This window comes from Phalangium opilio, unplaced genomic scaffold (genome assembly GCF_054372755.1).
Source record: "Phalangium opilio isolate 3A_F unplaced genomic scaffold, DU_Popi_V2 ptg000048l_1, whole genome shotgun sequence".
In the NCBI taxonomy this organism is placed as follows: domain Eukaryota; kingdom Metazoa; phylum Arthropoda; class Arachnida; order Opiliones; family Phalangiidae; genus Phalangium; species Phalangium opilio.
Window position 1 is genome coordinate 3,540,905 of NW_028324170.1, and position 26,526 is coordinate 3,567,430.

Below are 26,526 nucleotides of genomic sequence, written 5' to 3' on the forward strand. Positions count from 1 at the left end.
GTAAGTATATTTAATTACTTCATCGTGGTCACCAAATTCTGACCGGTTTATTCTCTTTTCAGGAGAGGTTGAACAAAAGGATCCTCCAATCGAAAACCTAGAAGAGCGTGATGTTTCCAAGCACAGAGATTATGCTCCTGGTGAAAAATGTAAGTTGTTTACTCTTGATTAAGTTGTCTTTAATAAGATTACGGTATTATAATGTGTTTTTTTTTATCTTTTGTGTAGATGCGCCTTATTTTTCGCCTGAACCAAGACCACCGTTAGTAGTGAGACCCGCGGGGTCTGAGGTCGTTCTAAAATGTCAAGCTGAGGGTTTTCCTGTACCAAAGATTACTTGGATGAAAGGAAACTTGCCACCGAAAAGGAAATACAACCGAAATGTAGGTCTAGTTTTGTCTAAAGAATAGTTCCGTTTTCATTAAGCCTAATTTTGTCTAAAGAATATCGCTAAGAAAAATTTCGTGATACCGATTATAGTTGCGTGTTTTAGACTTTAAATCTGATTGATTACATCAAAATAATGATTATACTTAATTGCTAACATTATCATTTAACTAAAAGTATAAACTTACGTTAGATAACCTATCATAAATGGACGATGAAAATGGATGAGGCTACGACTGGAGATAATGGAAATTACACTTGTATCGTCAGTAATAGCGAAGGCAGCATAAATTACACGTATCAGCTCGAAATACAAGAACGTGTTTCGCATAAACCGATCTTTAACGACGGATATCCAAAGAATTTAACGGTTCACGTTGGGGAAACTGCCCAATTCGAGTGTCGTTTCATTAGCGATCTTCATCCGAGATTACTTTGGTTTAAACACATCCGCGTAAATAATTCGTATTACGACGAAAATGAATTCCCGCACATAGTTTCCATAGAGGTGAATTAAAACTTTAATTACTTTAAAACTTCATAATACCGTTGTTAACAATATATAAAATGTATTTTCTTGACAGAGCACCTCTCCGAACATCACTGATCCTCATTATTTAGTTTTGGAGAACGTCACCCACGACGACGAAGGATGGTACACTTGTTACGCGCAGAACACAATCGGAGAATCGTATAAATCAGTTTACTTATCGGTTATCGAATGGTCGAAACCCGAATCTGAATCTCATTCCGAAACTCATTCTGAATCTGGAATTCCGACCTGGGTTTGGATCGTGGCGAGTGGCGCGGTGTTCTTGCTGCTCGTCGCTATCATTTGCGCGATTATTTGCCGATATTGCAAACCGAAACCCAAGCAATTGCCTCCAATTACGCAAACGATAATTATTCGAAAGAAAATCATCCTGGAACGCCAAGATTCCGATCTTAATTCGCACGGATCCATCGCCCCCTTGGTCAAGATCGACTGCGAAAGATCGCAGTATTTTTCCGATGTCGTACCCTTGTCCGAGTACGAAATGCCATTGGATCCCCTTTGGGAGTTTCCAAGAGACAAGTAAGTTAATAATTATTATCTAGTTAGTCTATATTTTGAAGGCTTCGGTCGTGACCCCGAGATGATTGACCAACTGATCTTTCGTTCTTAGGTTGGTTTTGGGTAAACCTTTAGGCTACGGCGCTTTTGGTCAAGTTATTAAGGGCGAAGCTTACAGTTTGAATGGCGTCGAAGGACCAACTATAGTCGCTGTAAAAATGCTAAAAGATGGACACATTGACCAAGAAATGGCCGACTTAGTTTCCGAGATGGAAGTCATGAAGAAAATCGGGAAACACGTTAACATTATCAATTTACTCGGCTGCTGTACCCAAGACGGTAGGACGGATGGACAATTATTTCATTTGATTTAGGTTATTTATCAATTAGTTTGGTGTTTATTTCAGGTCCTTTGTACGTGATTGTGGAATACGCGCCAAATGGAAACTTAAGAGACTTTTTAAGGGCCCATCGTCCAAGTTCGGGCTACGAACAAGCCATTGGAACCGAATTAAAACCCAAAACATTGACGCACAAGAATCTCGTTTCATTCGCCTACCAAGTCGCTCGCGGAATGGAATATCTAGCCTCAAAACGAGTAAGTCTTGATTTTTTTTTCGTAACTTGTGGCTTGTCGAGTCGTCGACCACTTTCTCGTTTTTTTAACCACCAACTCTTGAGGAATATCGTCCTTTATCTCATGGCCCGAACAAACACTTTAAATTTAATCGTATTTAACAAAAATTCTTTCGCAATTTTGCGTAGGCCTTGCTAAAACCACCGTGAGATTAGGTTTTTCGCGTTCCTTTCTTTGATTGGTTCAAAACTTTGACAGTTTTTGTTCTCAAATATTATTTAAATTAGACAAAAAGGAGTTTTGCTTCGCAGTCCTTAAAAATCTGCATTTATACACAATCCTTGGTGACACTTTTTCAAACCCACAAAGGGACAGAAATTAAAAATTATTATACGTATTGCAGTTTGAAATTAAGTTTAATCGATATGGGAAATTTGGTTTTAATCGCGTAGTTGAAATATTTGTTATTATTAGAAATTTGACAACAAAAACGGGTATAAATGCTAAATGCGAAGTTTCGAGATAACTGAGCTTAGATTTTCACGTACGAAATTGTATAGAATATGTTCTCGTAAAAACTTATCCGTGTCAAATAATTAAGGCGAACAAATACAAAATGAGCTTTTAGCATTTTAATTTTTCAGGGTGGAACAGATAAGAAGAGCACTTATTTAGTACAGGCAAAGGCAGGGCGTTGCGCCCAATATAATAATAGTAATAGTAATAAATTTCGTTTCGTCCGACGTTTATGAATTTCACCATTACGATAAAAATTTATTATTTTTGCAAAATTCCCGTTAAACTTGTCTCTAACGCGAACGCCTAAATCATCAACTTCTTAAGTTCTTATAGGGTTTTACGGTCAACTAACAATATTTTCAAATATATACTCCACGGGTATTCCCCGGTATTCGGAAGGGAACGCGCGGCGGCACCTTTGAGCTTTGAAGTCTGGGCGCCGACGCGGTGGGGTTTCCCAGCTCCGAGGCTTGCTAAACTTCAAGGATGCCGATTTAACAGTGCAGATACTACATACCAACGGGTTGGGAACGACCTTCAGGAGGGTCTTCCCCAAGAATGCGGAAAAAATAGTACCGGAAATGATAGACACAATAGAAGCCGACTATTTTGGGAATGCGGAAATATTACCACTTCTTTTTTAGCTCCATCCACAATTATATCATGTCTGACTTATAATTTAACGCCCAGACCGAACCGCTTTACCTAGGAAGTTGAGATTTCGCATGGACGTTATTCTTAACTAGTAGATGATCATTAAGAAATATTTTTGTAACCCCCTGCCATCTTGAAAAATGGAGGCCTTCCATTCTGACCAGAAATTTTTAGAAACGCCGCATTTATACCCGTTTTTGTTGAAAAATGTCTAATAATAACAAACTTTTGAACTACGCGATTAAAACCAAATGTAATGTTAAGCTCCATAGAGATTAGCAATACGATTTCGGATTGACGCGGAGCCTATTGACGGGATTTTCTCGATTTAATATTGGGTAATTTTATTTCGTTTCTCAGTGTATTCATCGCGATTTAGCGGCTAGAAATGTGCTAGTGACGGAAGATAAAGTCATGAAAATTGCCGATTTTGGAATGGCAAGGGACATTAATAATTCCGACTACTATAAGAAGAAATCCAAGGGAAGATTACCCGTTAAATGGTTGGCTCCCGAAGCTCTATTCAACAGTATGTCCACGACAAAGAGCGATGTCTGGTCATACGGCGTTCTTCTTTGGGAAATCATGACCCTAGGTGGATCGCCTTATCCTTCGATACCCCATGAGAAACTATTGCCGTTATTGCAACAAGGACACCGCATGGAAAAACCGCAAAACTGCCCATTGGAAATGTAAGTTAATCAATGGGAAAATTAGGCCTTTTTAATATAAATATCTTGGTTCAAGGGATTCAGGCTGGGAAAATAATACATTCCCCTAAGCCATAAGTAAAAATATTTCATTTTACAAATAGTTACTTCATTATGAGAGAATGCTGGAAAGACAACCCAGTTAATCGTCCAACATTTACCGAACTTGTTGAAGATCTTGATCGTATTCTCACCATAACTTCAGATCAGGTAACTAATAATTAAATTCTTTCATTTATATTCCTAAAAAAGTTCTTAATTTAATTTAATTTATTAATTAATTAATTTAATTTAGGAATATTTGGAACTAAATATCCCAGTTCTTGAAACACCACCGTCCTCGGAATGCTCTAGTTCAACGAGCGATAGTGAACTAGAACTTGAGTTCCAACACACGGAAGTTTAATAATATAAACCAATCAAAGAATTATTATAAATGTTTGAATCAAATTCAAACTAGAATACTACAATATTCGGGCCGAGAATTTATCTTTAAACAATCTTGCCTTAAAGAAATCGGGGGTTTCAATTTTGTGAATTGATAAGCGTTGATAAAAAAAGTAGACCAATCAGAGGCGATTAAATATATATCGTATGTAGAAACGTCTAATCGCGACGGAAGTTTTATTTTTTTCCAATTTAGGACTTAGAGAATAATATATTTATTCTTTGTTTTTTTTTTTTACAAAACAACAACAAGAACGCGAGTGATTTAGTGACTTTAATTAACACGTTGATTAACATTCTCGCGTTTTCCTGCCCACCACAACAACCGTGCCAAAGTGTCTTTTACCAGAGAAAAGTGTCTAATCGGTTCTAATTATTATTGTATTTTTGTTGTTTTACAGTATTATACAATACGGGATTGTACAGTTAAGTTGTAAAGTTATTTTCTTTTTCATTCTAAGTTTCCCCCGTGTTTATTCTTCAAAATGGACGACGATTTGAACAGTTATATTCGCTTTCTTAGGTGTATATCTTATAAATTTAGTGTACGTTTATAAGATATGTTCCATAAGTTTGTCACTGGTTACAGTAACAACTGGAGCTTGTCACGATTCACGAAGTGACGTAGGTCATAGATTCGAGGTAAAGCGACGCCCTAGGTGATGCGCTGTCAAAGGCTTAGTAATGCAGACTAAATAGGGTCTTTGCGCGTGACGTCAAGTTACCTTCCCCCTTTCCTCTCCCCTTGCCGGCTGCCCGCTCTGGCCACGTTAGGACGTCATGTTGACATCCCCTGAAAACCGGTTTTCGCCCCCCCCCCACATTTCTTCCCCCTTTTTACTCTGGCGGAAACACCCTATAGGAAGATGGACTGTAAAACCGCGTGTAGTCAATTCTCGCGTCTTTCTCGAACCAGCTCCCAGCATAATAGGTAGTGTCATACTTAAGGAACATATGTTATAAACTTATGATTTAGGGTCGCCATAAATCAGAGAACTTTTGCAAAATAGGCCAAAAATGTCACGGAATTTTTAGAGTTTTTAACTTTTTACTGGTAATTCTGACGTTGAACGTTACAAGAATTTACTGAACAATTAATTTATAAAAATATACTTTCAAAAGGTCAGGGAAAAATCACAGTAATTTTAATCTGAAAATATTTTATGGCAACCCTGTTTAAATTATGGTTTATATCTTTAAGGGATTACTAGCTATATGAATATACTTTTGTAAGTAAATACCGTCATATCCTTTTTTTTTTTTTTTTTTGCCGGGATCATAATATTCTCAGTGTTTGATATTCCCTTTAATGTAAAAAGTTTATATTTAATTATATGAACTTTATTTGGAGAATAAAAACGAGAAGGGTTTGTAAAAAAAATAATAATATCATTTGATAAGATGATAATTTCACGAGTACAAAGGTTTGTAATTTACGTATTTACACTGAGAAATCTTTATTTAGTGTTTTTCAATGGTATTTTTTTTTTGCATCGCTATTTATTGTAAGTGTGAATAATAAAGTGTTTAAATAATATGCCTATTATGTCTTAAACCAATTAAAATCAAATCAAATTAAATTAAATTAAATGAATTTTCCAGGTTTTCCCTGACAACAATCTTTCATATTATTCTGGACCAATGAAACTCAAAATTTGTGAATAGCAATTTATTAAAACCTTATTATACAGGATTTTTCAACGTAATTACCATGAGAAATTTAATATCTATATTTAGTTGAATAGTCTTTGGGTGAAACAACTAAACCTCTTCCTTTACGAGCTCCACGGTAAACAGTTTCGAGAATGTCAATCATTTCTTGCTTATCTTCCAAGGCCCAGTTAATTTTATTGTTGTTTCCAGTTCCCAAATCAATCATTATGTGTTTGTTGCGGAAAAAGAACATGCACGTACACGGATCGTATAATTCGTACATTTTATTAAAGTCCGGAACTTCGGTAATATCAACTAGATAAACAACTGCAAAGTTTTTCACTTTCTCAGCAATACTGTAAAGAACTTCGTCCATTTTCATGCAAGTTGGATCCCAATCATGGCCGAAGCGAATCACAACAACCCTATCTTCTTCCGAAAGAATAGCTTGGTCAACTTGCCAACCGTTGTGAAGATGTTGTAGCAAAAACGACATTTTCAAGCATCAACACGATATTCCAACGTCAAAGCCAAGGAGGGCCCAGGGCCAGCAGACAATCTCGCTGTGTATCGGCCTGTCAGGACCGTGAACGGTGAAATATAACTTAAGCCTTGGCCTAACTCGATACTACAAAAATATCCAGGCTTCGTTAAGTGAAGAATATACAGTTCTTGTTCATAAACTAAAAATTAACAATTTCAATGATTTAAGTTATGTTTGATCTATGGAAAAGATATTCTTCCAATCTGAACTTAATTAACCACTACACCCAAAATAACTTCCGACCGACTACTCTCTTAAGATTAATCTTTAACAGCAGGACAGCAGAGTACATTGAGTTGAGAAACTTACCACTAGAGTGGCCTTTGCCTTAACCTGCCTATTGGAGTACGCGGGACACTTTTAAAAGCATAGGGACGGACGGACAGCTACCAAGTTTATCACGCGATGGTGTCGCCATCTCGAATCGTAGATAAGAAATGTATAAATAAACGAAAAAAAGTGGACGCTTCCTCAGTAAATAAAGGTAATTTATTTTGATTAATATAATGGGAAATATGAATATATTACTGTATTTGTAAACAAAACTTATATGAATAATAAATAATAAAAGCAATAAAATCAGAAAATATAAATAATGGCTAGTTTGAATCTTATTGCCCTTGGAATAGAATTAGTTTTGTCAACTTCTTTCGAATAGCTTCTTTTCTTATGTTTTCAGAGATGTTTTTGGAGATTTTACGCATCCTGATATCACTGTAGATTTCAATTATCTTTGTGACTAAGAAGTTTAGGTGATGATTAAATCCTAGTTCTTGATCAAACATGTGATCACTAATTTCTGGGAATATATCGTCATATGTAAGGCTACGTCTAACAAGATTCACAATTTTAAGAATGATTTTCTTGGACGAGGAACCCTTTTCATCAATTTTCAGGCTTCTAATGCATTTTTCAGTGAGTGCGCAAATTTTGTCAACAGATTGCGATGGGTAGATCAATCCACCATGGTCACGGACAAGTATTAACTCTCTCGATGTAAGGCTATAGTCATGAAAACTTCTATCGGTGTTGTTCTCGTTTTCTTCTAGGGCGAATTTGCACTGTTCGCATTTTAATAGCCTGCGAAGCTTTTTCACCACAAATCCACCAACATAGCGGACAATGCAATCTCGCAAAAGATTGGATTCATTCAAGGAAAAGCTTAGATGGTCTTCTAAATCCTCATCGTTGATAGCCAGTCCATCAGTCTCTGTAATAGGCATTGAAGGTAGACTTAGAAAGCTTGTGGAATGTTCGCAGAGGTTTGGCACAGCTGAATTATCCAAGGCTAAAACATTTGCAGTCCCAGTTGATTCCAATTTTGCCATAAAAGATGTCTTGTATGCTGACTTGAACTGGGCTACAGTAGGGTTGTTATTCCACCCACCCTTCATTCTAATTGTGCAAAAGAAAAGTTCCAAGTGATCTTGGGACAATTTGTATGTAGGTAGGTACCTATGGAACGCAATTATCCAATCTTATCTGAAAATTATCTTTATTATCTATAGTCGCGTTTTAACTACTTGAGTGGCCCGCCTGCTGTCACGTATTTATCAACTAAGTGCAGTATGCTGTCAATTGCAACTGCAAATCCGAGCGGTCCCGTTTTCCGCGTGGTTTCACAAATCAAGTTACCGTCTATATCTGTTAAATTTAGCATGAGTTCTTTCATGTCAAGTAAACGAACCCTTGAAATGTTTTTGTTTCGTTCATTGATAGGAGACTTGTAGCCCTTCGCGTATGGGTTTCGCGAATTAAGAATATCAAAGGATCTAATGTAGGAATGATTGCCAACACAATATGTTTTAAAGTTAAGTAATAGATCATGGGAACCGTATTAGCAAAATACCTATCTACTATTTCAATAAACTTCGCGGTTCCATCACATGTTTTAAAATCTTCCACACCGATTTTTTTCAGCAATCTCATTGCGTTAGCCACTGAAGCACTTAATGTCTGGGCAGCAAGTTTCACTTTCATTTTTTGAGTTTGGAACTTTACGTGAAAACGTGTAAGTTTATTGGCTAGGCTTAGGCCTTCTTCCTCTTGGATAAGTTCCAGTAATTGAACTAGTGCCCATGATATTTTCTAAAACATAAACTCGCTTTAGATGGAAAACTTTGGAAAGGATTTTATGTTAGCCACTCACTTCTCCAGTTCGCTTATCAATGAGGTCCAAGAAATATTCCCATAAATTTCTGAGAAGTTTCAGCATATGACATATATCTAATATGAATACAACGTCTTCGTCTGCATTGGCTTTTTTAAAACCGACAACAACTTTCGTCAGGTTTGTATAATCGAAACAAAAACGAGATTAAATGCGTTTTACCTGGATTAGGGAACACAGATTTTATTTCGGATGATGTCATTACAACACCGAGTCGCTGAGCCATTGCTATATTAGAAGCAAGACCATCGCAGACAAGAGCGACACATTTCACTCCAGTTTCGTGTAATCGGTGGAAAGCTTCTTTGACCAGGTTATCCAGGAGCCAAGTTGGAGTCCCATGCACAAAAAAATATCCTATTGGAAGCTTCCAGCTACTGTTGATTCCGACCACCATGAAGACCAAAGCGGACGTGGCAATGGCACTATTGTCTCCGTTCGGTTCCACACTTGTTCCCAAGTCAACATAACCATCAAAGAATTTACCATTCCATCTTACTTCTTTTCTAATAGACATTTCATCCAACATCAATGTAACAAGGAGAGGATGCTTTGATTTTTCAACTTCTGATTTGAGAAACTGAAAGCTTTGCATTGTAAATCCAGGATCTCCATCAACCTTCGCAGCCCATTTTCTAATCGTTCTGGGATTAGGCAAGCATAAAATTTTTCGCAGGTATCGATAGGCTTTAGGGCTGTAAAACAGAAGAGTAATGGCAAACTCCCGAAGAGTGGCGCTGTATGTGGACTTCTTAGAGTTTTTTAGGCCCATTTCTTTCAGCTGTTTGAAAAGCTCCTTTGCTGTTGGAGAAAATGTCTCCTCTATGTACTGAACATTTTCTTCTTGCATGAGGTTTTTCTTCCGCAAGGTTGTAATTAGGTTTTTGAAATTCTCAATTTTCTTAGTTTGGTGCCACATCTTTTTCCCTGCTTTGCGTAACAACCTCTGCTTTTCCTTTAGCCTAGATTTCAGACTTAAGATTTCTATATCCTATCGGTTTAAGAAACCTAATATCAATATTCAGTCTCCGATGTTTTGTAACCTTTGTTTCAAACCTTCTTCTTTGCTTCCTTTTGCATTTTTTCAAAGACCTTCTTGGGAGTTGTACTGTAAGCCTTCAAATATTTATGTGGTAAGTACAGTTTATCAAGCACAATTTAACACATCTTCACATACCCCGTGGTCCAATTCCACAACTTTCTTCAAATTGCTCATTTCATCATTCTTTTGCACTTCATCAGCATGAACTTCAGCGACCTTAATTCGCAAGTAGTGTTTTTAATATAGAAACGATTGTTCTGATGAAGGCTATACTTGCATGGTGACACTATCTAAGACTAAGGTAATATTCGCCCACATGGAGGTACCGCTGACCAGTAGGTTTCAGTTGGAATTGAGGGTATGGGGTAATTTAAAATCGCATAGCAAAGAATTTAGTGTCCCTCAATGCCAAACGATTCCAAATATACCTTAATTGTATAGGCACCATGCAAATATTTCCCGTAATTTGGACAGCTACCACGTCGCCACTGGTGTGAGGTTCATAAAGATTGCCTTCAACAACAGCGTTACTTCCAATGTCTTCATCCTGAAAATTCATTTGGCATTGAATATGTGGAACATTGCTTCAAAAATGTTTTCTGATGTAGTATTTACCATAGAAAAATGAACTAATTCTTCCACACATTGTTTATCTTCATTTTCACCACAACCCGTAGATTCTAAATGTTTTTCATACGACAATGCTTTGCTGTACGTTTTCTATGATTAAAATATATTAAATGAAATGTTATGTTATTATTTTTGATTACAGAGATTTTATAGTTTCACACAATTCCATGTCGCAGATTTTCATTGCTGGTTATGTTTAGCACTACTGATTGTTGTAAATTTACATTAGGAACCGCTGTGTCTTTCAGAGTTCTAATTTTTGAAGTTTTTCTAAAATCTTCGTCCGTGAAGTGATCACCACACACAACATCATTTTGCTGTGGACACCAATCTATTTTCCCAATTGCCTTCAACCATTTTCGGAAACGAATTGAATTTTTTTCAGGAAACCTAAAGCATAATCACATTTTTAATTTTAACGCAAATAAATTTTTTTGCATAATATGCTCTGCATACCTATGCCAAGACACTTTTTTGTTTCTTCCAGTGTTTTTACACTTTGCTACGACACATTTTCGACCCATTTTTTCAGTCAATTCGCGAAAATAGAATTGCGTTTTTTAAAACGAACTTGAATTTCCGCCGGTATTCTTGAAATCAATTTCCCGCCTTTTCTTTTCGTTCCCTTAGTTGCACCGGGATGGCGCCTCAAGCGCGTGATATAGTTTAATTGGGTCTATATCCTAGCGGATGAAAGGCCACTCTAGTGGCAAATAGTTTCTCAACTCAATGGCAGAGTAGACTACACAACACAGCCAACTCGATCACGCGCAACACGACGCAAGCTGCTCGCGCTATAGAAGCCCGTTCAAAGAATTCGATTTACATAAGCGCAACTTTTGAAGATTATTCAAAGGAACCGAAAATTAACATTAAGTTCTATGGGAGGAGGTAGCTTTTTTGGCCAGATCTTTCGTCCTATTTATCCGAATGACCTGAAATTTTAATGAGACGTGTGTTTTGACGTGTTTTTTTATACTTTAAAGAGTCCAAGCTTCTAGAGTGGATAATGTTTCTTAAAAAAATATTTTCCAAAGTCAAAAAGAATGGCTTCAGTGCTAAGACTCAATATATCTTCGGATCTACTGGTCCAAATGTCCTGAAATTTGAATTAGAGGTATGCTACAATATATTCTATTCTATTAAAAAGATTCAAGCTTTTAGAGTCGATAGATCTTTTTAATAACAGTTTAATTTCCAATGTCAAAATTGTAAATTCAGTATTCAATCCACAATATCTTTGGATCTAATGGTCCAAATGTAATGAAACTAATGAGAGGTGTGTTATAATATATTATATCTAAAAATGATTAAAAACTTTCAAATTAAATATCTTTGTCAAAATGATAAATTTAGTACTTTCACCCCCTTTCCAAAAGTAAACATATTCCTTACACATGACACTAAAAATCCTATAATTAAACAAAATTATATTCCCTCAAGCCTAAAACACACCTATTTTGGGGAAGTTCAGAAGAACCCTTGTGTTTCTAGTTTTCTACCAAGTAAACTTTACTATGTGAACGAAATTTTAGTTCAAAACTGTATTTGGGACCGTCGATAAACTACGTCACACTCTTATGGGGGGAGGGGGTTCCTAAATTTGTGACGGTCCGTGAGAAGGGGGAGGGAGGGGTTCTTCCATGCGTGACGTCACATTTAACATTGATTTTGTTACGAAGTCAGTAAGAGGCCAATTGGCTCTCTTATGTTATAGAAGAAGAAACGCAACATCCTAATCCACCGTTGCAATAATTTACCAAAATTGTTGTTATTCCATCATCAATTATCTCCTATTTACGCCTACGTGTAGCCAATATAAACAGCGCATTCAAAATAAACAGACCAGCTCACTGCGGAACTTAGGTAGATAGATACACGTACGCGTAGTGTCAGCTTAAACTCTCTATGTCTCTGCCCTCTCATCCACATTTGCTCTGTTTATTCGCCACTATCATTTGTGAGGATGAATCGGATGCCGATTGAAATGGTTTCGTTTCTTTCGCACATTTTCTAAATCTGAATCTCAAACTCGATTAGTCTAATGTTTTCGATGACAGTTTCGAAACCTATAACGTGTGCCCTTTAACTAAGCTTTATGGAATTATTTATTTATTTATTCTTTGAAGCTTATAAAAAACAATCCAGACAATAAAATCCCAAATCTCAATCAGAGGCAAAGAGCTTAAAACGGTAGAGAACTTCGTAAAAGAGTCCCAAAAATTAATTTAAAAAATGTATTTCTTTATTTAGTTAAAGACAGGCGTGTTTAATTTCGATCCCTTACATGTTCTTTCAGTAACCATCTAAAGAGATGGGGACCGTGGTTTGGACGTTTCTCTTATTCCCCCCCCCCCATCCTCCTGCCGCCATCATAAAAGGTAAGACCATGGACTCGATTTACATATTCTGAAGCTTTCAGTAGTAATACTTCTCGAGTAAGAAAAAGTACGTTAAAGTATTTTTAGCCACATCGTATCATGACGTACATCTACAATGAGGCTCTTAGTTTAACCTGCCCTGTTGTTGTTGTCCCCTTTGGCTGTATAAAAGTTTTCGTTCATCATTGAAGGGCAGGGCCGGAAATAAGCACAGGACACTGGACATTGTCCAATAAAATTTTAAAATGTCCCATATTTTTTTAAAAAACTAAGGGGGTCACAGGACGGTTGACCAGTAAATTTTTCCGGAGTTTTTATAGCTTGACTATGAAGGCGCCACACAATTTTTTCGCTCTGCAGTGGACAATGTCCTATAAATTTTCCTGTCAAAGGGGGCATCACTGGACACATGTCCTATTAGAAATTTTTCTTATTTCCGGCCCTGTTGAAGGGAAAGTGAAATGGAGAGAATTGTGGTGAGGTGATATTTTTCGTTCGTCTACTTATAAGGAAGGGAATTATGATAGTAAGGTTAAGCTATATACTCTCCCTTTAAAATTCCTCTCACCCGTCGGCAACGTCGGCAACGTCGACAATACGATTTCACGCTTTCAATACCGCTCCCCTATTTCAACATTCAAAGAAATCGAGGAGAATTTAGAATCTAGGCAAAAGAAAATATATACTGATGTTATTTTTAGAATGGTCTTAAGGCACCGGGATAGTATGTTCCCAATTAACCCAAAATCATTTCTCCCAATTCTCACTTAACCCAAAAATATTTTGGTTCCCATTTAAACCAAAGGCGTTTCTCCCAGTTCCCACTTAACCCAAAAACTGTCTGTCTGTGTGAGTGTGTGTGTGTCAGTCTGTTGTTATTGACTTACACTCCAGGGGACCGCGTTCGCAATTTTCAAATCGGAGCAAACGTTTTCCCAAATTCCGGACCGGAAATTTGGAAAATTGTATTCCACTTACAATGCCTATTACTCCATTGTCTGTCTAACACCCCTATCATCCGGTCCTTTATCCATCCCACATGGACACCAGTCTGCACTTACTGGCTTCTAAACAAACCACATCATCTGGTCTTTGTCCATCCCACATGGACACCAGTTTGTACGTACTGGCTTCTACACTGCCATCATTTGGTCTTTCGTCCATCCCACATGGACACCAGTCTGTACTTACTGGCTTCTAAACACCACCATCATCTGATCTTTTGTCCATCCCACCTAAACACCAGTATGTTTATTTTAGTATTTAAGATAATCTTATTTCTCAAGTCAAAATTAATACGAAAAGGGTTAAAAAGCAGTCTATATGATTGTCTGTGTGTGTCCGTCCGTTGTTACACTAGTGCGCCGCGTTAGCAGTTCGCCTTGTGTTCATGTGTAAAGAAATCCTACAGAACCTTAATATTCCCTTTTTCCATAATATTAAGTGAATATGTGGAAATATTTTTCGTAATTACGATGCCTTTAGTAGTTTTGTAACTTGAAAGCTCGGTTTCATTTAGATATTCCAAGAATAGTTTTCAATATTATTATTTGAAATGGCTGTTTATATACTACTTAAGCTATATATAGAAAAATAATAATATAGAATAATAAGCTGTACATAGAATAATCCTTGCTTTGGTGATTGCAAGAAGAAAGCTAAGGCCAAGACTGTGTCGTTTAAATCAAGTTTTATCCGTAATAGGCTTAGTGAACCAAAGAGTAAATAATTGAGACCTGAGGTGAAGTAAATTATGGGTTTTGATTTTCGTGTCTGTAATGAAGAGACGTTAACGGTTCAGAGGGAGCCGAAAGTTAAATACACGTTTAAATAATAAGGTTTAGATTTTATAATAGGAGAAAACATCATTGTGGTAATTAGATCAGTGAAAGGGCTATTCGTAATCGGGTTGCAACTTCGGAGATTCATTCTTGTTATGGTGCGCAATGACTTTCATTGCGTGTAACCACAAGTCAGCTTTGGTGGTATTTAACGTTAACACCCATGTTGGCTAACTAAGAATATCGTTGAGGTGAAACGAGACAATAGTGTTTATACGGCAAACCAGTTGTGAATGTAGTTATGAGAATACAGGGTTAACAGTTGAGGCGTAGACAATTGGGCCTTTTCAAACACATAAAGGTTATATCTCTCCTAAAGTTATACACTTCCCAGGTAGCAAATTCACGTTGACACAACGTTTAAACGTAGCATTGAATAAGCGTGTGTATTAACGTTTTTAAAACGGTGATCATGTCACCTTGAAACACGGTGTTTACACACGTGTTTTTATTTGTCGTAAATACATGAGAAATCTCGTTTATTTCTCGTTTTAAAAACGTGTATTATAAAGTAGGTTAACGTGGATAAATCGTGCGTTAAACGGTTCCAATTAGGTTTATTTTTCGGGTTATTTGAACGTGTGTAATAAGTTAATCTAACGTGTCTCAAAAGTTAATTTAACGAGTGTAACAACTTAATCGAACGTGCACAAATTTTTTTTAATGTGTTTTATAAGTTAGTTGAACCTGTGTATAACGTTGGTTTAACGTGTTTAATAAGTAAATTACACGTGTTTTATAAGTAAATTACACGTGTTAAATAAGTAAATTACACGTGTTTAATAAGTAAATTACACGTGTTAAATAAGTAAATTACACGTGTTTAATAAGTAAATTACACGTGTTTAATAAGTACATTACACGTGTTTAAAAAGTAAATTTCACGTGTTTAATAAGTAAATTACACGTGTTTAATAAGTAAATTACACGTGTTTAATAAGTAAATTACACGTGTTTAATAAGTAAATTTCACGTGTTTAATAAGTAAATTTCACGTGTTTAACAAGTAAATGACACGTGTTTAATAAGTAAATTACACGTGTTTAAGAAGAAAATTACACGTGTTTAATAAGTTAATTGAACCTGTGTTTTAAATAATTTGAACGCGTTTAATAAGTCATTTCAAGTGTAAAATTCGTTAACTGAAGGCGTCTAATAAGATATTTGAGCGTGCGAAATAGTTTAATTTTACGTGTGATAAGACGTTAATTAAAAATGTTAAAGACAATAATTGAACGTGTGAAATAAGTTAATTGAACGTATAAATTTGTTTAATTAGACGTTTTTAATAAGTAAATTGAACGTGTGAAATGATTTAGTTGAACGTGTGTAATTATTTAACTGGTGTTCTCAAAGTGTTAGACACCACCGAAAGCGCGGTCAAGTTTTGAACTGTAAATGCCGGACTCGTGCAACAGAGGTCGCGGTATTGCAAAACTAAAAGTGTAAAGTTTTTCTTGTTGACTCATGTTTTTTTCAGTCTGTTTTTTTTTCTCTCTCGTTCGTTGGTAATAAAACTACTTCTGTTTTTGTTTTGAACCACGCCAGTCGTATTATTTCTAGGCTTAGCTCGTTTCATTTTCTAACAGGTTATGGGCTCGCGACGTTTTCATTAGCGCACAATTAGTTGAAGTTTAAGTTAACGTTAAGTTATTTAATAAATTGCTGCAAAAGACGGAAAACAAACGAGTGAGTTATAACGAAGGGTTTAGAAAGTTAGGGCGTGTTCATAAAGAAACAAAGAACAATGACGACTCCAAATGACGAATTCAGAATAACAAGATTGTCGGCGGATAAAGCAAATTATCATACTTGGTCGATACGGACTAAAGCGGCGTTGATAAGTAAAGCTGTCTGGGAGGCCATAGATCCAGGATATGGACCAGCAATGACTGTTGCCGAAAGGAAAGTAAACGAAAAGGCACTTTCTTTCTTATACCTCGTAGTAGAAGACAATTATTTAGACGATATTGGGAGTCATGTTAGGGCTAAAGATGCATGGCAAACGCTTGAAGATATGCATACTAAATACGGTTTACTACATGTATTGCAATTGTTGCGAGATTTTTTTAATATCAATAAGAAAAAGGATGAAAAAATGCAACTGTATCTGGGAAGAATCATGGACCTACACAGACGACTAACATCATGTGGATATGGTTTTCAAGACAAAGAAGTAGCTTTAGTCATGCTGATGGGATTACCAACGTCCTATGAATCCCTTATTCTGACCTTGGAACATGACGTAAACAACATCACAACACAAATCGTAAAGGCACGTCTTGCAGTTGAAGAAAAAAGACAAGACAGAAGAGAAGAAGAAAGCAATAATAGCGCTGAGGAAGCAAACTTGAGTAAAGCGTTTATATTGCGCAACAGAGAAGAGTTCGCAGGTAACAAGAAGAAACAACACAAACAAACCAGTGTGAAGAAAGCTGGAGGTCAAGGCACTGTCAGACACGTTACATGCTACTGTTGTGGTAAGTTTGGCCACATAGCAAAGGAGTGTCCTGATGTCGAAGAAAAGGGACAGAAAAATGTAGCAAAGAAAGCCACTAAGTTGGAATCTCACAAAGCATTGTGTTCGGGCAACCGGAAAGTAGACGACACCAACAAAAACACATGGTTTCTTGACAGTGGGGCGACTGACCACATGTCATCACAAAAGCCGAAGATGACGAATTTCTGCGACTTCAAATCGAGCGTAGCAGTTGCTAATAATGAGTCAATATCAGTGGAAGGAAAGGGTACTATGGAATTCAAACCGAAAGCCGAAACAGACGCATATATCATCAGGCTAGAAGACGTTTTATATGTTCCTGACTTAGACGGTAATTTGATGTCTGTTGGACGAATCGAAGAGATGGGTTACTCCATAGAATTTAAAGATGGCAAGGCTTCTATCAAAGAGAAAGACGAAATAATCCTAACTGCGGAGAAGGTGGGCCGCCTCTACAAAATAGAAGAAGAAATCGTATCCCCCCTTATAAAGCTGGCGAAAGCGTCTGATAAAGCAATATGGCATAGAAGATTGGGTCATCTTCATGACGACGCCTTGAAACACTTGTTGAAAGAAGAGGTTCAAGGAACATACGAAGAAGACGAACGTTGCGAAACTTGCATGTTGGGAAAATTTAGACGAAAGCCGTTCCCAGCAGGACAAGCAAATAGAGCAAAACGACCCTTAGAACTGATTCATTCTGATGTGGTTGGCAAGATACAACCTCAATCAAAGGGAGGTGCAACCTACGTCGTCACCTTTATTGATGATTTTACACGTCATACATCAATATTTTTCATGAAAAAGAAGAGCGAAGTTCTTGAAAAATTCCAAGAATATAAGGAACGCTCAGAGAACGCCCTGGGATTGAAAATTGGAACGCTAAGAACCGACAACGGCGAATACATTAGCAAGCAGTTCGACGACTACTTGGCAAAGAATGGTATCGTGCGTCAGTTAACGATCCCTGGTACTCCTCAGCAAAACGGCGTAGCTGAAAGAATGAATCAAACCCTCATGGACATGACGCGATGTCTATTGATTGAATCGAAATTACCGAAGTATTTCTGGGCCGACGCGATGAACACTGCATGCTACCTTCGCAATCGATGCCCATCAAAGGCAATAGACAACAAGATTCCAGAAGAACTATGGTTCGGAAAGCCCATAGAACTGAACCACTTAAAAACCTTTGGTTGCAGAGTCTGGGCTGCACGAAGTAAACTGGACAAAAGGGGTAAACTTGATCCAAAAGGAGAAGAAACAGTTTTACTCGGGTATCCTCAAGGTGTAAAAGGCTATAAACTCTGGAACCCGGAAACTGACAAAGTTTTTGTGAGTAGAGACGTCGTATTCGATGAATTAGTATTTCCTCTAAAGAAAAAAGAAGCATTGCGTTCACAAAATGAAGAGCAAGACGTCGACGAAGTCATAATATTCGGAGAAGAAAAATCGGAGGACAAAAGTACTCAAAACGAAGACGACGCAAATGTTATGGACATGGAAAACGTACCATCGCAAGATGAATCTCAGCAAGAGAAGGTATCAACACCACTGGAAGACATCTTGATACATCCCGTAACGACGCAAGATCCGAAGACAGACGCGGACGCAAGCAAGAAGAAAAACAAACGAAAGAAGACCAACCCCAACATCGACCCTCCGAGAAGATCAGAGAGGATAGCTGCTCAGAACAAAAAGTGTTACACAGCTAATCACGTGCTAAGCGCAAAACCGGATCCTCTTACAGCAGGACAGGCAATGAGAGAAGAAGATGCCAAAGACTGGAAAGATGCCATGGAAACGGAACTTGGTCATCTTCAGGATAACCAAACGTGGCAATTAGTACCACGACCTACAAATAGGACGGTAATTGGATCAAAATGGGTATTTAAGAAGAAATATGCAGCTGACGGCACCTTGGAGCGCTACAAAGCTAGGTTAGTAGCTAAAGGATTTTCCCAAATCCCTGGCATAGACTATATGGACACCTACGCACCCGTTTTGAAAATGAAGTCACTGAGAATACTCGTGTCCCTTGCAACAAAATGGAATTGGCAAATACGACAGTTAGACGTCACAACAGCGTATCTCAATGGAACACTCCAAGAAGAAATTTACATGGAGCAACCAGAAATGTTCCATGAAACCGGGAAGGAAGACTGCGTTTGTTTGTTAAAGAAAACCATATATGGTTTAAAACAAGCAGGACGAGAATGGAATAATTGTTTCGACCGATTCCTCAAAGAAACAAGTTTAACTCGATCGAAAGCGGACCCGTGTATTTATTACAATCTAGAAGACGGAATACTCATCGGTGTTTATGTCGACGATACCCTAATGATCGTAAAAGACGAAGAAACAGCAGACCGTTTTAGCAAGAAAATGCAAGAAGAGTTTGAGGTACACAATCTAGGGGAAGCAAATCAAATACTGTCAGTAAGAATCCACAAAGAAGAAGATGGCTCGATGGCCATGGATCAAACAGCGTATGCTGAAGAAATATTGGAAACCTTTGGGATGAGCGATTCTCGCCCGCTATCAACTCCATTAGACCCAGGAACCAAACTGAAGAAAGTTTCTGACGAGGATTGGGCTGAGGAGGAACCCAAAAGTAAACAAATACCCTATCGTCAAGCCGTGGGTAGTATCCTGTATCTCGCAGGAGTTACAAGACCAGATCTAGCGTACGCGGCTACGTACTTGAGCCAATTCAACGAAAGACCTACGGAAGAACATTGGAAGAGCGTTAAACACGTTCTACGTTACATCAAGAAAACGAAAAACTATAAATTAACATTCCAACAAGGCAATGTCGGACTATTGGCTTATTCAGATGCAGATTGGGCAAGAGACAACGTTGACAGAAAGTCGTTCAGCGGCTACGTATTCCTACTAGGCAAAACAGTCGTGTCATGGTGTAGTCGAAAGCAGAAAACGACGGCTCTCTCTACTGTCGAAGCCGAATACCTGGCTATGTGCGAAGCAGCCAAGGAAGCGGTGTGGCTGCGGACCTTGCTCACTGAACTCGGAGAGAAGGTGTTAGTCACAGAGCCACTGCAAATCAACGTGGACAATCAAGGTGCGATATGTTTGGCGAAAAATCAGATTACTTCCGACAGAAGCAAACATATTGACTTAAGATATTTTTTTCTGAGAGAAATGGTCAATGAAGGAAAAATTGCCTTTCAGTACGTGCCCACTGAGGACAATTTAGCCGACATGCTAACGAAGCCAGTTGGTGCCCATCATGTGAAGGAGCACAGTGAACTTTTAGGATTACGCGAACCCTTACCACGAGACCGTCAAGGGGAAGTGTTAGACACCACCGAAAGCGCGGTCAAGTTTTGAACTGTAAATGCCGGACTCGTGCAACAGAGGTCGCGGTATTGCAAAACTAAAAGTGTAAAGTTTTTCTTGTTGACTCATGTTTTTTTCAGTCTGTTTTTTTTTCTCTCTCGTTCGTTGGTAATAAAACTACTTCTGTTTTTGTTTTGAACCACGCCAGTCGTATTATTTCTAGGCTTAGCTCGTTTCATTTTCTAACACAAAGTGGAACCGAAACATTGCCAGTATTAGCTTCGGCATTTTCATTTATAGATGCAATCCGAACCAATATCACAGCAATGACAGGACTAATACAAAGCCTAGTTTTCAGTTGTTATCTATAAATGTAGTATAGCAAAATCAAAAGATAACAAGGTTTTTCAATATTAAAATTAAACGATTTTCTTGGAGTTTTGAAACGAAACATAGCTTTATAGCTATACAACTACTAAAAGAATCGTAATGCCGAAACATATTTACCATATTTTCATTTTATATTTAGCAAAAACGAAAAAATTACAGTTTTGTAAGAGTTCTATTCATGCCAATACAAGGGAAAAAAGCAATAACGGAGTATTAACCGAGGAGTTGAAACTGAAAACTTCTTATAATTATAAAAATTTATAGCTCAGGCCTATGCATTACATGTCAAATGTTTTTTAAATAAGCTATAATTCCTACTACGGCTTTCGCTGTTGATTATGAAAAACCAGCCGTCTCTATCCTAAATCGACTTCTCAACAATGTCATAAGTCCCTTACTAACTGCCAACACCAGTCTTTACTAAGTACCACAATCTGCTAGTCTTTGTCCATGCCACATGGACACTAGCCTGTACTTGCTGGCTCGTAAGCACCACCATCTTCTCTTCTTCGTCAATCCCACATTGACACCAGCTTCTATGCACCACCATCTTCAGGTCTTTGTCCATTCCGGCTTCTTCTCCATCGTTATCGTTTGGTTTTAAGATATACGCGGTGATCGGCTAGCGTTACGAGAAACGTCTAGCCTCCCAATGGCAGGGCTTCCACCATCGGTTCACGCGAATGCGTTTTTATCTATTATTGTAATGGAAACGAATCGTATATACCCCAAAATTTGAAGAAAGCGGGCAAGAGGGGTACCCTTCACTTTAAACGTCAATATTAGCTGAGTTTCGATAGATAATAGGAACAACTTTATTTCAAACGATTTAACTATTTTTGAAGTTATTTACTGGCGATTAAAATAATTAATATCATTTATATTTAATAAATTATTTAAGATAAACTTATTTCTATGTAATGACACAAGTGAGAGTTTATATAGAACGAGTAATGAAGATTGCATCAGAATCGAAACACTACACGCATATCAAAGTTAATATAAAGCAAGTAGGATGATAAGATCTCTTACAAAACGATAACATTTCCTTTTTGCAGAATATTAAATGGAAATGTTTTAAATATTTTTCGGCATTACGATTCTTTAAGTAGTTGTGTAGCTATAAAGCTCTGTTTTATCTTAATATTCCAAGAACATCTTTTGATATTAACATTTCAAATTTGGTGTTTACTTTTTAATTCAGCTTTACTACATTTATATATAGTGTAAACGCATTTTTTATATTCATTAGGTAATATGGATGTTAAATCTTCATCTATCAACAAGTGTTGAAACGATTGGGTCTGTGAAATAAGATACCCTAGATTTAAACAAGAAATGACCTTGTTTCGCCTCCTCTTATAGGAGGTGTTAACGGTTTACAGTGAGCCGAAAGTTAAATACACCCTTCAGTGATACATTTTAGGTCCTCATTAGATTTATTGAGAATACAAAGGAAATTTTAAACGCTTAAGCCTTTGCTAAAGACCTTGGCAATATTTCGCCAATTTTAACTATGTATTTCCGGTTTTTCTCATTGGCTGGTGGACCTGTGTTTAGAAAGTAAATTCGTCTCGGCTCGGAAGGTTTATTTTGGTTTCCCAACTTGTTTTTAACCTGCGAACGCGAGGACAGAGACACGTCCAGTAAAATACCTCCGTGACGTCATCGAAACTCGGAGAGGTGATAACGATTGATTATAGCTTTTTATGACGCAAGACATGTACGAAATATCAACGTTTCCGAAACGTACAGTAATATTGCAAAACTAAGGGTCATTTAAAACCATTTTCACACGTGTTGTGAACGAACTTCTTATAAAGACTTGAAAATAAAGCTTTTGTAGAATGTGCTTACAAGTTTCTCGAAACTTACATCAAAAACGCAAAACTAACAATCCACTTAACACCATTTCGAAACGTGATTTTAACCTAAAATAAACGTATTAGTTATCACTTTGTATAATCGTTTTAACAACGTTGCCCAAATATACAGTAATAACGCTAAACCAAGGAAGATGGAGATAGGGAAGTTTCGTGTAACGCTATAACTCCGGTCGCCCAAAAATCCCGTTTTCGGCGTGGATGTGCATGTGCTCATGCGCCACACTTTTCTCGCGTATCGTGCTGAGGATAGGCGGAACTACCGGGTTCCTGCGCAGTTCTAACTAACGCCGAAAATAAGTCATGTGACCTGCTACATTTCGTGAAGAGGGATTCCTATACTGACCAAACTTCCATATCTCCATGTTCCTTGGCTAAACTAACGGTCAATTGAACACTATTCTCAAACGTGTTACGAACGTAACATATAGTCCTGGAATAAACGCTCTTGCATAAACGTTTTAACAACGTTGCCAAAACATACAGTAATAACGCTAAACTAACGGTCAATTGAACACCATTCCCAAACGTGTTACGAACGTAACATATAGTCCTGAAATAAACGCTCTTGTATAAACGTTTTAACAACGTTGCCAAAACATACAGTAATAACGCTAAACAAACGGCCAATTGAAAACCATTCCCAAACGTGTTGCAAACGTAACATGTAGACCTGAAATAAATGCTTTAGTTATCACTTTCTATGAACGTGATAACAACGTTGCCGAAACATACAGTAATAACGCTAAACTAACGGCCAATTGAAAACCATTCCCAAACGAGTTGCAAACATAACATGTAGACCTGAAATAAACGCTTTAGTTATCACTTTCTATAAACGTGATAACAACATTGCCGAAACATACAGTAATAACGCTAAACTAACGGCCAATCGAACACCATTCCCAAACGTGTTGCATACGTAACATGTAGACCTGAAATAAACGCTTTAGTTATCACTTTCTATGAACGTGATAACAACGTTTCCGAAGCATACAGTAATAACGCTAAACAAACGGCCAATTGAAAACCATTCCCCAACGAGTTGCAAACGTAACATGTAGACCTGAATTAAACGCTTTAATTATCACTTTGTAAAAACGTGTTATTGACGTTAAGAAAATCCTAATAATCTTGAGGTAACTTATGTACCAAAAATAAACGTTTTTCTTACGTGTGAAGTACACGTGAAACGTTTTCAAAACATTGGCACCAAAAATCTACTTTAAATCAACGTTAATTTGCTACCTGGGTTAATTTCCTATTTTTTCCCCATTGACTGATTTTCCATGTGTCCAAGACATATCTTTATTGGATGTAAAATGTCGTCTGCTTTATAGTATATTCGCTATTCTTGGAATACTGCTTTAATAATTCGTAAATTTTTACTTCAAAAAAAGAGAAATAATTCTATATCTAGGTTAATAAGTTTGTAGTAATAGTTATCCTCTTGACTCGGAGAGGTAATATTTTGGTTTTCCCAACTTGTAAAAACGTAATATTGTTGTAGTTGAACTTTGAACTTAACCGTTTTCACCCAGTCCTCTATTTTATCATCGGGTAAACTGGAACAATATAAACTATTGGAAGATGATTTGGTTTCCCAGCTATCAATCTCGCGGTAAAATAGGGAGAAAATAAAAAGCCCCGTTTCTTAAAAGTCCCCCCCCCCTTCTACTTGATTAACATAGGCAACGATTATAGGGTTCTACATAATTAATTTTTATCTATCTGATTTTTGGATTCAATTATTCTCTTATTTCCTCGTTTATAGTTTAATTTGTTACCTTATTGTTCTATTTGTTTGTTAATTGTTTTATTGTGGTTTATGTTGTTATATGCCGTTTTATTGTGTTTTATGCTGTTTTATTGTGTTTTTATGCTGTTTAATGTGTGTTTATGCTGTTTTATTGTGTTTTTACGCTGTTTTATTCTGTTTTAAACTGTTTAATTGTATGTTTTCGCCGTTTTATTGTGTTTCTATGCTGTTTAAAGTGTGTTTATGCTGTTTAATGGGTGTTTATGATGTTTTATCGTGTTTTATACTGTTTATTGTGTTTTTATGCTGTTTAATGGGTGTTTATGATGTTTTATCGTGTTTTATACTGTTTATTGTGTTTTTATGCTGTTTAATGGGTGTTTATGATGTTTTATCGTGTTTTATACTGTTTATTGTGTTTTTATGCTGTTTTTCTGTGGTTTATGTTGTTCTATGCTGTTTTATTGTGTTTTTATGCTGTTTTTGCTGTTCTATGCTGTTTTATTGTAGTTTTTGTGTGTTTTATTATAGTTTCTGTGCGTTTTATTGTAGTTTCTGTGCGTTTTATTGTAGTTTTTGTGCGTTTTATTGTAGTTTTTGTGTGTTTTATTGTAGATTCTGTTCGTTTTATTGTAGTTTCTGTGCGTTTATTGTAGTTTCTGTGCGTTTTATTGTAGTTTCTGTGCGTTTTATTGTAGTTTTTGTGTGTTTTATTGTAGTTTCTGTGTGTTTTATTGTAGATTCTGTGCGTTTTATTGTAGTTTTTGTGCGTTTTATTGTAGTTTTTGTGTTTTATTGTAGTTTCTGTGCTAACTAAAGCATTCCAAGTATTATAACTAGTGTTTATGTCGATAATAAGTTAAAAATGAACTTTTCTAATTTCAAAGACAAATACAAGCATCTGCCGCATCATGAGCCTATTCACGTCATCTTCCCAGTGCCAAGCAGAGGGGACGGGATCGACGCCATTCAGTGATAAAAGAGGGCTTCTCATATCACACGGCGCGAGCAAGTTTCAACGAAGTTTACTTTTTGTTTTTATATCTATACACTTTTGTTTATACTTCATAAATGTACTATAGAATAAATAAATTGTTCGTCGAATTAATGTATCTCATTTCTTATTCCTTTTCTTGTCAATTAAGTTACAGCAGGCATATATAGGATTTTAAAATGGATTAAATAGATTAAAAAGGATTGGGAATATGGGTTAATTTAAGGTTCCCGGTAAACACTTTAGCACTGTTAAAGGCAGCGCGTCGAGGGGATATTCACTAATGAAAATTTTCTTTTATTGGTGATTTTTATTCACGCTTTTAAAAAGGATAGGGATTCATTGGTGATATAAAATTAATGGGGATTAATGGTTGCGTCTGGAGTAATAATCGAGGGGCTACTCACTAAAAACTCGTTAGTGATTTTAAACGGGATTGGGATTGTGGGTAACTTAGGGGGTTACGGGTTGTTCTTATTTTACTAGTTATGAACGGATTATTAAGCATTCACACATTTGCCGCTAGGGGCGCTGTGTACGTAGTTACGTATTTACTGACATCTAAAAACATGATAAAATTCTTCCAGACATTTGTGAAAGCAATAGATAGTTCATAAATTGCCGCTAGGGGCGCTGTATACGTAGTTACGTATTTAATGACATGTAAAACATGAAAAAATTTGCCGCTAGGGGCGCTGTATACGTAGTTACGTATTTACTGACATCTAATACACGAAGAAATTTGCCGCTAGGGGCGCTGTCCATAATATTATATAGGCCTAACGGTGTATTCTCTAATTTGAATTAGCGCCCACGTCACACTTCGAAGCGCCCCCAACGACGGAATATACGATAAAACTCGGACGCCACTTGTCCAGGTTTCTTTTCTCTCTGCGCCGGCGACCAGTTAACATCGTTCCTTGATCAGCTCCTCGTAATCCAGACTTTCAAAGGCAGTATTGGATGGAAAGCCACGTTTTACGCCGACGGTGGGACGTGACTCTAAGCTCTCCGCCATTGAATGTCCATTAGAACGTTGAAATCAACGCGAAAGGTTAAGCCTAGTACGGTATGTGTGAAAGTCTTTCAAT

General features: G+C 37.0%; 3 protein-coding genes across 24 annotated transcripts in view; 2 read left to right on the top strand and 1 right to left on the bottom strand.

Moving 5' to 3' along the window:
* The window catches only part of LOC149673749 (fibroblast growth factor receptor 4-like), a 32,632-nt gene extending 22,129 nt beyond the window's left edge, over nt 1-10,503 (top strand). For 3 of the 21 annotated variants that reach the window (XM_089839466.1, XM_089839445.1, XM_089839467.1), the window contains 12 exons: nt 63-149; nt 229-383; nt 581-895; nt 972-1,462; nt 1,554-1,780; nt 1,849-2,039; nt 3,552-3,883; nt 4,006-4,111; nt 4,197-7,029; nt 7,225-7,992; nt 8,054-8,556; nt 8,656-10,503. In XM_089839466.1, coding sequence (XP_089695592.1) covers nt 63-149; nt 229-383; nt 581-895; nt 972-1,462; nt 1,554-1,780; nt 1,849-2,039; nt 3,552-3,883; nt 4,006-4,111; nt 4,197-4,307 — 2,015 coding nt within the window. In that variant the 3' untranslated portion in view covers nt 4,308-7,029; nt 7,225-7,992; nt 8,054-8,556; nt 8,656-10,503. The remainder of the gene's footprint in view (nt 1-62; nt 150-228; nt 384-580; nt 896-971; nt 1,463-1,553; nt 1,781-1,848; nt 2,040-3,551; nt 3,884-4,005; nt 4,112-4,196; nt 7,030-7,224; nt 7,993-8,053; nt 8,557-8,655) is intronic. The other 18 variants (XM_089839450.1, XM_089839455.1, XM_089839456.1 and 15 more) reach the window with 18 other exon arrangements.
* Dim1 (thioredoxin-like protein Dim1) lies at nt 6,003-6,497 on the bottom strand. Its single transcript, XM_089839492.1, has one exon. It carries the CDS (start codon nt 6,495-6,497, stop codon nt 6,069-6,071), a length of 429 nt encoding a protein of 142 aa, XP_089695618.1. The 3' UTR covers nt 6,003-6,068.
* A 621-nt stretch (nt 10,504-11,124) lies between the features above and the next one.
* On the top strand, nt 11,125-25,545 carry LOC149673751 (uncharacterized). Of its 2 annotated transcripts, none has more exons than XR_016366911.1 (3): nt 11,125-11,504; nt 12,687-12,768; nt 25,329-25,545. XR_016366911.1 is itself a non-coding variant. In XM_089839493.1 (3 exons), the coding sequence occupies exons 1-3, from the start codon at nt 11,269-11,271 to the stop codon at nt 25,521-25,523; spliced, it is 336 nt and encodes a 111-aa protein (XP_089695619.1). In that variant the 5' UTR covers nt 11,125-11,268; the 3' UTR covers nt 25,524-25,545. The 2 variants fall into 2 exon arrangements, 1 of the variants encoding a protein (XP_089695619.1); XM_089839493.1 differs by lacking the exon at nt 12,687-12,768 and having other exon boundaries at nt 11,125-11,278; nt 11,374-11,504.
* Nucleotides 25,546-26,526: the final 981 nt, after the last annotated feature.

Coding starts and splice junctions, on each gene's coding strand:
- Dim1 (XM_089839492.1), bottom strand. CDS start 6,497: ATGTCGTTTTTGCTACAACATCTTCACAACGGTTGGCAAGTTGACCAA.
- LOC149673751 (XM_089839493.1), top strand. Junction 11,505..25,328: donor TCCTGAAATTTGAATTAGAG/GTATGCTACAAT, acceptor CTAATTTCAAAG/ACAAATACAAGCATCTGCCG.